At 43.6% G+C, this 11,916-nt stretch overlaps 1 protein-coding gene across 1 annotated transcript; it reads left to right on the top strand.

Annotated features, from left to right (window-relative positions):
• The first annotated feature begins 1,557 nt into the window (after positions 1 to 1,557).
• LOC138982866 (hephaestin-like protein) lies at positions 1,558 to 10,233 on the top strand. Its single transcript, XM_070356254.1, has 8 exons — positions 1,558 to 1,761; positions 2,981 to 3,116; positions 3,631 to 3,843; positions 4,557 to 4,776; positions 6,054 to 6,279; positions 7,934 to 8,132; positions 8,511 to 8,702; positions 9,471 to 10,233. The coding sequence occupies exons 1-8, from the start codon at positions 1,618 to 1,620 to the stop codon at positions 9,815 to 9,817; spliced, it is 1,677 nt and encodes a 558-aa protein (XP_070212355.1). The 5' UTR covers positions 1,558 to 1,617; the 3' UTR covers positions 9,818 to 10,233.
• The last annotated feature ends 1,683 nt before the right edge of the window (positions 10,234 to 11,916 follow it).

Here is an 11,916-nt window from a genome sequence, read left to right as displayed (position 1 = left end):
CCCCCCCCCCCCCCCCCCCCCCCCCCCCCCCCCCCCCCCCCCCCCCCCACCAATTTTAGACTTCCTCCCTTTTAAGACCATGTTTTTGTTAAGATTTTCTGTTTATGTTCTCTGTAACTTTAACTCTATTTAAGACTCCCTCCCTTCTAAGACGTGATTGTAAAGATTTTTTGAAGTCTTAAGGTAGCAACCTCGGCCAAAAAAGGTGAAAAAAACACTTTTTTTTCCTTTTTGCCAAGAAAGTGCCTTTATGATAGCTTAATCATTCTACTTTTACACACTTTTTATTTTTTTCAATTCTGTTGAGTAGTTTTCGATTTATTGACTGATTACTGAGGTAGAGGTGCCCTAAAAATGTTATTTTCAGAGCGTCTTTCTCGTAAATTTAGGGGCACCTCTACCTCAGTAATCAGTCAATAAATCGAAAACTACTCAACAGAATTGAAAAAAATAAAAAGTGTGTAAAAGTAGAATGATTAAGCTATCATAAAGGCACTTTCTTGGCAAAAAGGAACAAAAAGTGGTTTTTTCACCTTTTTTGGCCGATGTTTCTGATTTTTTTCACTTATTTACTTTTACTCCATGTGTTCGTTTCACTTCACAAACTTTGCCGAAAATTGACCATTTTTGCACTTTGTAACATGATATTTTCAAGCCTTGACATTTTGCATGTGTTTTTAAATCATGTTTACCTGTGGTGTGTGCCTCAGGTTTTGCAGCAGAATGACTGATGCTCATAAAATTAATATTTTATGGCAATATTTTTACGTTAATAAACGTGAAAATTAAAACCACGATTATCAAAAATAGGTCACTCTGACAATAATTGTAGAGGCACACACCAAAGATATGCTTCTTGTAATTAGTTTTAGCCTCTGGGAGCTTTGCAGGTGCTTCTGAAATAAAAATACTGTGTTACAAAATGTGCTTTTTTGTGCTTTTTTCGTACCATAAAAAATATTTAAAAACAAATAAAAAAAATAAAAAATAAAAATATTGATATTTTAGCAAAGTTAACTTTACAAATGTTAACTAGGGTCTATTATCTATATGCATGCCAAATATCATTGACAAATTCCCATTTGTTAGGGATATATCAATGATAACAAAATGTTACCCTTCTTCTGGCCGAGGTTGCTACCTTAAAATGGGTGTTTCACTGTATAATAGGTGGGCCCTTCTAGAGAGTGTGATTAATACAGTCAAACCGTTTTCTTGTTGTAATGGTCTGCTCAAAGTAACTGGGGCATCCTAGACTTGAGGGTACGCGTATTACAGTCCAGCAGTTCGTTTCCTAATGGCACGCGTCTCCTGTCAAAGCCTTTCCAATAAGAACATCATCTGCATGGATCAGGTCTGGTCGTAAAAATAAGCGTCGGCCATTTTGAATTCCTGACTCGCAGAACGTTGATAAACGTCTTCCAAACTTAATTTTATCCGAAATGCACAGTCATTCTCAAATGAAAATCTGTGCGAAAAAAACACACCACTATGTTAATGTGAGATGGGGTACATTTTCTGTTTAACCCACTTAAGTATTTTTGCTTTTCAGAGCACCTGGATGACTTTGTAAAACCAGGCCAGGTGAGCACCACGTACTGGTTTATACCTGACGTGATGGGGCCAGGGCCCATGGACCCCCCTTGTATCACGCGTGTCTACACCTCTTCGTCACGTGACCGTGTTCGTGATGCCTATTCTGGCTTGGTGGGTCCGATTCTGGTTTGTCGCAGAGGAGCTTTGAACGATCAATTGAGACAGGTAAGTAGGCCGTTGTAGGAGTTCACTTATCACTGTTCATCAAAAGTGAAGAGGCCAATGGTGTTTGTTTGTTTTGTTGTTGTTTTTGCTTTGACTGGCTTGGCCGGGTTGTCTTTATCCACTGATCTTTCATCAAACAAAGGAACAAAATGCTGAAAACATATTGAAAATGGGTTATTCTCTAGAGCTGTGCACCAGGGGAAACCATGTTACGAAGTCGACATTTCTGTCCTTAATCTGAGACATTTTAACCATACACATGTATTTAAATAACAAATACTGGTTCCATATTTATCCTTGGCCTACAGAGAAAGAAGAAGACATACTTGCACATGTTGTTAGTCTACGTTCAGTCAATTACAAGTATTTCAATGTTCGTCAACTCGTAACATGGAAACCAAAAGTTGTGACATGGATTTGAACACTAACAATTGAGAAAAAAAAGACACAAATATATAGTATGTTTTTGTTGTTGCATGTCTGTATCATTATCTAACTGGAGTATTACTGAAAAGAAGTAAAGAAAATACATTCTAGTTGCCATCTAATGTACATTATAAAGATTTAAAGGACTGAAAATGCAGGTCACAAAATGGTACCCAGCTCTGGAGAATAACCCAAATATGTTCTATTATTGCCTGGCAACGGAGCAGCTTTTTTCTGCATCACTACATTGTCCTTAATATATAAACGTTGACGTATCTACGCCCAACGTCCAGCAGAGAGCTCGTAGAACTTAATACACACCTGTCTGTATTCATCTTTCATTTAGTGTTTGAAGGGGAACAGTGCTTTCACTAGTACTTGACCAGTGATGACAGTGCAGTAATATCTGTCGGAAGAGGAAACCTTTGAGTACAGCCAAATGCGTCCTTACGTTGTAGGTGATTTTTCATGACAATGTAGTCAGATTCATCAACCGAAGAAAAGCATGAAGTGTCCTGCATAGGGAGATGTCTTCTCACTGAAATTCAGTCGATCCCTGCCCTTGTGACCCCCTCTCGAAAGCAACCACCTGCCCACAACGACCATCCCGAGGATCCCAGACAAGTGTTTTTCCTGTATACTTCACCCTTTGCAAAGCGACCACCTGTTTATAACGACCATTTTGGTCGGTCTCTTGGGTGGTCGTTATAGACATGTTTGACTGTAACAGGTACCACTTGTTCACCTTATCTACATGTATACATTTTATATATCAGTATTTGTGTTGTATTAGCGCCAAGTGGACCATGAATTCTTCCTGATGATGTCTGTAACGGACGAAAACCTGTCATGGTACAGTGACCACAACTTCCAGGCCCTGACGGTAGACAGGAGTGATGAGGATTTCTACAACTCTAACCTCATGCACAGTGAGTTTCGTTCCTCACCGCACATCCGTACTGTTCTAATTATGCTGTGACCGTCCCGTGTCCATTACTGACACGTTAAATTGAAGACGTACGTTAAGTTCACTAAATATGTTGATGTTCCGCTTATCATAAAATCCGTGATCATTATGTGCATACCGGCAAGACGGGTTACTCTTTTTGTATCGTGTCTTCCATCCCACTTCAAATCGTCTGTTTAAAGCAACAACCTTATTGTGTGTATAAAAAAAATGTGGGCATATCCGATGATTGCCAGCTATGTTTTGATTGCGCTAGACATATATTCCTGGCGTGCTAGAAATATCGCAGGCATACTAGACATATCCCAGGCATGCTAGTCTAGTTTCATTTCAGATGTTGTAATATTGTCCTAGGTAAATTACCGGAAATGTATGGTTAACGCCAACCCTAGTTAATTACATCTGCATATTGTTAGATGTACAAGCATTTTGGGATTGCAAAAATCCGATTTCAAGTCAGTTCGAATGGTTTTCAGGTATGAATGGATACCTGTACGGTAACCTACCTGGGCTGAAGATGTGTTTAGGTGACCGCGTGGTGTGGCATGTGTTTAGCGTGGGGTCAGAGCGAGATCTCCACACCATTTATTTCCACGGTCAGCCGCTGACCCAGTTGGACACACACCTCAGTGCAACCTACGTTCTGCCCGGCTACTTCAGGACGCTGCTCATGAAGGCCGAAAATCCAGGTAGTGTCCAGCACTTGCACTCAGTGTCAAAACACACACACACACACACACACACATACACACACACACGCACACAGACACACACACACACACACGCACACAGACACACACACATACATATACACACACACACACACATACATACACACACACACACACACATATTCGTCTCGATTCAGCTGTTGTCATGTCTCTTCAGCTCCGCCTCAGTGTATCGCCTCCAGCTGTTTCTCGGCCTTTCTCTCTTCCTTTTCCCTGGTGGGTTCCCAGTGTAAGTCAAGGATGATATTATAAAATATCATAACCATCAGAGCTGGACCTAGTGTATTAGAGGGAAGGGCTTCCAAAAGGGTACAGGGACTGGCACGGCCGAGAGTCTCAGGGCCTTGTTGAAATGTTGCATTTGAAAGGCCGGGTATTTTAGTTCCCACCTTGAGAAAAAAGAGGTACATTTGCCGGGTAAGAGGGGGCTTCTGACGGGAACACAGGGCCGAGGGGCACGAGAAAGCAACCAACCGGGTGGGAGCCAGCCGCGGTGCTGGATTGGTTGAAATTGAGATTTGTTTTGATTTCAACGAATCAGACCCCGCGGTTTGTTCTCTTCCGTTTGTGTGGCACCCATATTCGGTTCGTGTACCTCAGCCCAGGAAACCCCTAGCTAGATCCAGCCGTGTCCATATCGCATCTTCTTGTAACTTTCCTTCGTTGTCCAGGCGAGTGGGCGGCGGTGTGTCAGACCAATGACCACTACAATGCAGGGGCCAAGGCGCTCTTCAGCGTCAGTGACTGCGGCCTGAGGAGAGACTACAGCATCCAGTTCGCCAGGGGGTCGCAGTCCAGGACCTTCTTTCTGCAGGCGGAAGAAGAGATGTGGGACTATGCACCGTCAGGGATGGACAAGATCAGCGGCATGAACCTGTCAGATCCTGACCAGTGAGTGAAGATACGCATTTGGCTTCTCACATGTGCATCTCGGTCCTCAATTTTGAGGGTGTTATCTTTTATGTGTGTATACAAACATATCCTGGCCACAAAGATTGTGGACTTAGTTGGATTAAAACGCACGTTCATCCAAAAAGCCTAATCGTTATTTTCGAGCTGCTTTCATGCACCGCTGAGAGGAGTTCATAGATTTATTCTAATGAGATATGACACCGATTGACCAATAAAATCGAATCTATACATATAATAAAAGAGAGTGTCTGTCTGTCTGTCTGTCTGTCTGTCTGTCTGTGGTCGCCATACCTCTGAGATGGCAAGAGGCAGGAACAAGATAGTGTGCACGTACACTCCCTAGGTGCCGCAGATGTGCACCTGGGTTTTAGTTTCTCCAGACATTGTTTCCTTCCTCGGATAATGACCCTCCCCATCTATCAATACAGTCTACATAGTGCAAGGGAGGTAAGTCATGCTTTGTCACCCACGGAAGGGAGGTAACTCTCATCAAACCAGTATACCGTGTAATTCTCAAGGGTTACCCCCCGCCCGCTATCATCCCGCCCCCCCCCCCCCCCCACCCCCCACACACACACACACTAACCCTGCCCCCTGCTGTGCAAGGCCAGTTCAGTGCCTGGTGTTCACATGTAGCAAGCACATAATGCCAGTGATATTACAGACTCTCTATCGCTCCTATGAGGAGAAGAAATGAAGAAGAAAAAGTTAACCGGACAGTTCAGGAAATTTCTAGAAGCAAAGGGAGGTAACTCTTACTTTGTATACATTGAAGGGAGGTATCTCTTCTAATGCAGGCACGCCTGATCAGTCTTTACAGAATATATAGAGTCGATGTTAGACCTGGTTTTCAAGTATCTAGAATTTTCCTAAGAAAAGGAGATAACTCAAGTCAAAAAGTTATTTTTCAGCAAAAAGAGTGTGTTGATGCTTTCACACTGTCAGTCCCAGCCTTTTAATCCAAATGTATGAGCTCACACTTTCATCTATTGCTTATTCTCATTGGAATAAGATTCTAGAAGTTTCTGAGAGAGAGGGAAGATTAGAAACACCCGGGCGAAGCCGGGCCTGACTGCTAGTTCGTTAATACTTTGCCTGTGGTCTTTTCAGAATGTGTTCAAACAAGTGTGAATAAATTAGAAGAATATACCGGACAGACTTTACACCCATATCACGTAGGCCCCCAAAAAATAGCGAAGTCGTTTTTTGGGGTCAATCGTGACATATCATTCCAAGTCTTATTTTTTCTTCTGCAGCGATGGGCATATTTTCACAACCGCAGAAGGACCGTACTTGGGGAAGGTGTACAAGAAAGTTCGGTACCACCAGTACACAGACCAGACATTCACCACAGAAATCAAACGAGATGCGAGTGAGGAGTACCTTGGCATCCTGGGGCCTATCATTGCGGCCGAGGCTTATGACATCATCACACTTGTGTTCAGAAACCAAGCATCCAGACCTTACTCTGTCCACGCTCAGGTGAGGAGTGATGCTTGACCAGTTCATCTCTGCTACCCCTGAAAAGGGAATATGGCCTACCTAAGTCAGGGCTCCCCACGGACGCCCCTCCTAGTGCGTCCCAGGACCCCCACTTTCAATTTTTAGAGGGTCCATGGACCCCCACTTTCAATTTGTAGAGGGTCTATGGACCCCCACAGCAGAATTTTAGAGGGTCCTAATGGTCCAAAAGCCGAAAAGTCCCAGTGTACTTATAAAACATTGTGGTCACGTATTGTGTACTGTGACGTGTCTTTTTCATTGGAATATGCTATAGGTGGACATGACCATCCAGGATGACCCGCTCTTTTAAAGTCTAGTGCGTCCCGGGACCCCCTCCATACATTTCTAGTGCGTGTTTTGGGCTTCTAGTGCGTATAGGACGCAGGGCTCTATGGGGAGCCCTGTACCTTAAAGGCACACGCTATCTCATGAAGCGCCTGGAGCCAATTGTGACCCTCCACCACGAAATGAGTCGCATGTCACCTCGCGCGGTTCTGCGCTAGGCTTAATAAAAGTCCGGGGAGTGTCTGGTAACAGTGTGAGGGTCACCTTAGTCACAGGCTTATAACTCAAACAGTTTTCTCTCTTTTCTAAAACGGGTTTCACCACTGGATAGAGCATAAAAAAACTCTTTAGAAAAATGTAAAAATATGAAAATCATGCAAAGGTGACATGCGACTCATTCCGTGGTGGAGGGTCACAATTGAAAGAACTCGCACTATAGAAAAGTTATTTTGTATTATTTTTATAACTATGAAAACAGTTCGGCCCACCCTCTCAGATGTGGCCAGGCTTTTTACATGGTGTACACTACATTGGGGTGTGCCCGTTAAAGATCCCACGATTGACAAAAGGGTCTTTCCTGGCAAAATTGTTTAGGCATAGCTAAAAAAAAAGTCCACCAAATACCCGTGTGACTTGGAATAAAGGCCGTGAAAGGTGAATGCTCGCCCTATTAGGCTTGAGGTTTGCTGGCCGATGTGAATGCGTGATATATTGTGTAAAAAAAATTCCATCTCACACGGCAGAAATTAATATGTAAAGCGCTTAGAGAACGTCAAGCGCTATATAAATCTCCCCATACAATACAATACAAGACCATCCCTCCACTTGGTCACATACAAAACATGAACAGCCCCAGTTGCACGTTGAGAATTTGTTGTATGAATAAATGTGACCCTCCACCACGGAATGAGTCGCATGTCACCTTTGCATGATTTTCATATTTTTACATTTTTCTAAAGAGTTTTTTTATGCTCTATCCAGTGGTGAAACCCGTTTTAGAAAAGAGAGAAAACTGTTTGAGTTATAAGCCTGTGACTATAAGGTGACCCACACACTGTTACCAGACACTCCCCGGACTTTTATTAAGCCTAGCGCAGAACCGCGCGAGGTGACATGCGACTCATTTCGTGGTGGAGGGTCACAAATTGAGGAGGGTGGGGGGCTGTTTGGGGTTTGGGTGTCCAACATTGTCATTCCAAATAAAGACCCTTTTATTTTATGACTGATTTTCTTCTGTACATTTTCAAGGTTGCAACTTAAAGGTTTTACTGTATTATACTTTCAGATTTCTGTTTTGAAATGCACATGATTATCTTATATATATATTTTTTAACATCCTCAATTTCAGGGTCTGTTCTATAAGAAGAACTCCGAAGGGACAATCTACGGGGCTTACAGAGATGGGGCAGTTCAACCAGGAGAGACCAAAATATACGAATGGTCTGTCCCTGTTGATTTTGCGCCGGCAGAGGGCGACTCTGATTGTATTAACCAGGCCTACTACTCTGCCGTCGATCCAGTCAGGGACACCAACTCTGGACTCATAGGTACGCGAACAGTACAGTGGTACCTGTGACGTCAGGCCCCTCCCATGAGAGGACGCCCCCCCAAGATAAGACACTTTGCCGTAGTTTGTTATAAAACTTTGATGTACCTATCATGACTGGCCACCTACAATGTAAGGAGATAATTACAAAATGATGACGAGCGTACCTTTGTAAGTGAAGTTTAATAGTAGCTGTATCGACCACAATGTAGACAGGAAAGCGACTACGTGAGTCTGCACCTAACAAAAAAACACACGGCCAATGACGATTTCCCGCGTTCGCTCTTACGGGATCCAATTCTTCTCGGAATTTTGGGAAATAGAATTAAATAAATCATTTTATGAAAGATATGCAGCAAAAGCCTCTCTTTTTCTACAGGTCCTCTTGTAATCTGCAAGCCAGGGATACTAGACAAATCCGGGTCAAGGACGGACCAAACCAAGCCCATGGTGCTGCTGTTCGAGATAATTGACGAGGCTCAGAGCTGGTACGTGGACGACAACATCAAGCTGTTCGGCAACAACGCCTCCAAGGATGACCCTGACTTTGGGGAGAGCTGTCTCATGCACAGTGAGTTAAGTGGTTATGTTGTGTGTGGGGGTGAGTGTTTGTGTGTGTGTGTTGTGTGTGTGGGGGGGTTGAGGGTGGTGAGTGTGTGTAGGGGTGGGTGTTTGTGTGTATGTGTGTGTGTGTGTTTGTGGGGGGTTGGGGGATGGTGTGGTGAGTGTGTGTTTGTGTGTGTGTGTGTGGGGGGGGGGGTGGTGGGGTGGGGGTGGTGAATGTGTGTGTGTGTGTGTGTGTTTGTGGGGATGTGATCATGTTGGGAGATGGGGGTGTGTGTGTGTGTATGCATGCGTGCGTGCGTGTGTGTGTGTGCTTGCATGCTTGAGTGTGTGTGTGCATGTGTGTGTGTGTGTGTGTGTGTGTGTGTGTGTATGTGTGTTGGCTGTGGATAATGTGCGCCCCTTTGCAACATTAAGGCAAACAAATAACACTGAGAAGTGGAGACAAGTGGTCATGGCGTCACCATGAACAAAGAATTTCTCTTTGCATTTTAGGCAGAGTCCACTTGATCAGACACTCTTTTCTCTTTTTTTTTTAATCGCTCATCGGAGTTCACAATTCGTTGCTGCAATGAGTACTTTTGATCAGGTGTGTTTACCTCACTGTTTTGAAGGGGCACAAATCTTCCCCCACAAAAAACACAACAATAAACACTCACACACACACACACACACACACACACACACACACACACACACACACACGACAAGATTAGTTTGGGAATTCGTCCATTAAATAATGCCAAAGAACTAGCCTCTTTTAACTTTGTTTCAGCAATCAACGGGTACATCTACAGCAACAACCCGGTGATAGAAGTCCCACAGTACGGCCTGGTCGACTGGCACCTCATGTCTCTCGGCAACGACGTTGACATCCACTCGGTCCATTTCCACGGCAACGAAATCGTCATGTTTGAAACCGGCAAACACACGAAGGACGTGACGCAGTTGTTCCCTGGGATTTTCGAGACGGTGCGAATGAATGCCACCCTGGCGGGACAGTGGTTGTTGCACTGTCACGTGCACGATCACCTGACAGCCGGCATGGAGACCACGTATCTTGTCACGCCACCTGCTGCCGCTCCTACTGTGGACCCGTTTGGTTTCATTGGCTCTAACTAGATGCGACAGTGTACTTACTTATCTTTTAAGCAGATGTGTTACCTGACTCTTAAAGTTGTATGTTGCTTATGCAGGTTTGTTTTCTCTCTATTGAAGTTGAGGGTATGTGATCACAGGCGGAAGGTATCGTTCACTGGACCAACACTATCATAATAAGATTAGTAGTTGGTCCAGTGAACGATACCTTCCGCAGTAATGTTACGTGGGAATGAACTAAGCCATAAATCGAGAACGACTATTTTGGAGATTTGATTTCCATATTGTAAAACAAGTTATTTTATATTTTATTTTTTCAACGGAACGAGTTTATGTGTATCTATTGATGGAACAACCTGCATTCCTCTCTTTATTGTTCTTGTATTTTTTTTCATGTACCCCCATGGGGTTTCTTGAAATAAAATTTTACTTGCCTGTGATGTGATCTCAAGAGAATCATATTTATGTATTTGTTTGTATGTTGCTGTTCTTGTCCTGTTTCACGAAAGTATGTGTGCTAGGTATATGAACAATAGACCCTATCGGTATTCCAAGCTCTCGTAATCTCTCGCAAGCTTCAGAGCATAGCAAAGCATGCGGTACAGCGATCTCGTGCGAGCTGCACAAGCGAAGGTTCGAAGTTCTCGCGATGTTCAAAGCATAACAAAGAGCATGTCTCGCGAGAGCTGCTCAGATACCCATGCTTTCCATACTTAAAAGTGTCAAAGTCCTGGTAGTGGTCCAGTGGAACCCCCCATTATTTTAAGACCTCGAAAAATCGGAGAAAACCGGGTCTTAAAAAGGGGGGAGTCTTAAAATGGGGGTAGTTTTACAGAGGTTATGAACAAAAAGTCTGAGAAAACCGGGTCTTAACATGGAGAAGTCTTAAATTGGGGGGTCCCAAACGCGGGGTTTCACCGTACATGGTTTTTGTTTGCGTTGTGCACACTTCGACAACTGCAGTTTCAAGTTTTTGATTGACAGCACCATTACTAATTCAGGACTTGTTTGAAACAATAAATTGTGTGGTGTGCATGTTTTGAAAGACTGAGATCTGGCTTCATCATTGGGATACAGACCTGTTCATTGTTGTCTTCAACACTATTTGAGTATGATATTTACACAAGTGTTTTCAAATGTCAGAATTTACAACACCTCACATTTCAGCAGATTAACTGCAGCTCAACTGTTTTCAATTTTCAATTCTTATCTTTTTTTAAGATGCAGTCCTTTACGTGGGATAAGAGCCTCCCTCCCCTGGGATACATACCAACAATCGGCCTCCTAGCCGATTCCCATACAGAGCGGTATTTGTTGTGGCCGTTTATATTGATACACACCAACAATCGGCCTCCTAGCTGATTCCCATACAGAGCGGTATTTGTTGTTGCCGTTTATATGGATACACACCAACAATCAGCCTCCTAGCCGATTCCCATACAGAGCGGTATTTGTTGTTGCCGTTTATATTGATACACACCAACAATCGCCCTCCTAGCTGATTCCCATACAGAGCAGTATTTGTTGTTGCCGTTTATATGGATACACACGAACAATCGGCCTCCTAGCTGATTCCAATACAGAGCGGTATTTGTTGTTGCCGTTTATATTGATACACACCAACAATCGGCCTCCTAACCGATTCCCATACAGAGCAGTATTTGTTGTTGCCGTTTATATTGATACACACCAACAATCGGCCTCCTAGCTGATTCCCATACAGAGCGGTATTTGTTGTTGCCGTTTATATGGATACACACCAACAATCAGCCTCCTAGCCGATTCCCATACAGAGCGGTATTTGTTGTTGCCGTTTATATTGATACACACCAACAATCGGCCTCCTAGCTGATTCCCATACAGAGCGGTATTTGTTGTTGCCGTTTATATGGATACACACCAACAATCAGCCTCCTAGCCGATTCCCATACAGAGCGGTATTTGTTGTTGCCGTTTATATGGATACACACCAACAATCGGCCTCCTAGCTGATTCCCATACAGAGTGGTATTTGTTGTTGCCGTTTATATTGATATACACCAACAATCGGCCTCCTAGCTGATTCCCATACAGAGCGGTATTTGTTGTTGCTGTTTATATTGATATACACCAACAATCGGCCT

Source organism: Littorina saxatilis, linkage group LG12, assembly GCF_037325665.1.
Source record: "Littorina saxatilis isolate snail1 linkage group LG12, US_GU_Lsax_2.0, whole genome shotgun sequence".
Classification (NCBI taxonomy): domain Eukaryota; kingdom Metazoa; phylum Mollusca; class Gastropoda; order Littorinimorpha; family Littorinidae; genus Littorina; species Littorina saxatilis.
Note: the sequence above shows the minus strand (reverse complement) of the source record. Positions and strands in the feature narration are given on the sequence as shown.

Bases quoted from the DNA above. Each gene is read 5' to 3' on its own strand.
- LOC138982866 (XM_070356254.1), top strand. From the start codon at position 1,618: ATGGGGCCAGGGCCCATGGACCCCCCTTGTATCACGCGTGTCTACACC. The intron at 6,280-7,933 runs GTGAGGAGTGAT...CCTCAATTTCAG, and splicing joins CTTACTCTGTCCACGCTCAG to GGTCTGTTCTATAAGAAGAA. The intron at 8,133-8,510 runs GTACGCGAACAG...CTTTTTCTACAG, and splicing joins CACCAACTCTGGACTCATAG to GTCCTCTTGTAATCTGCAAG.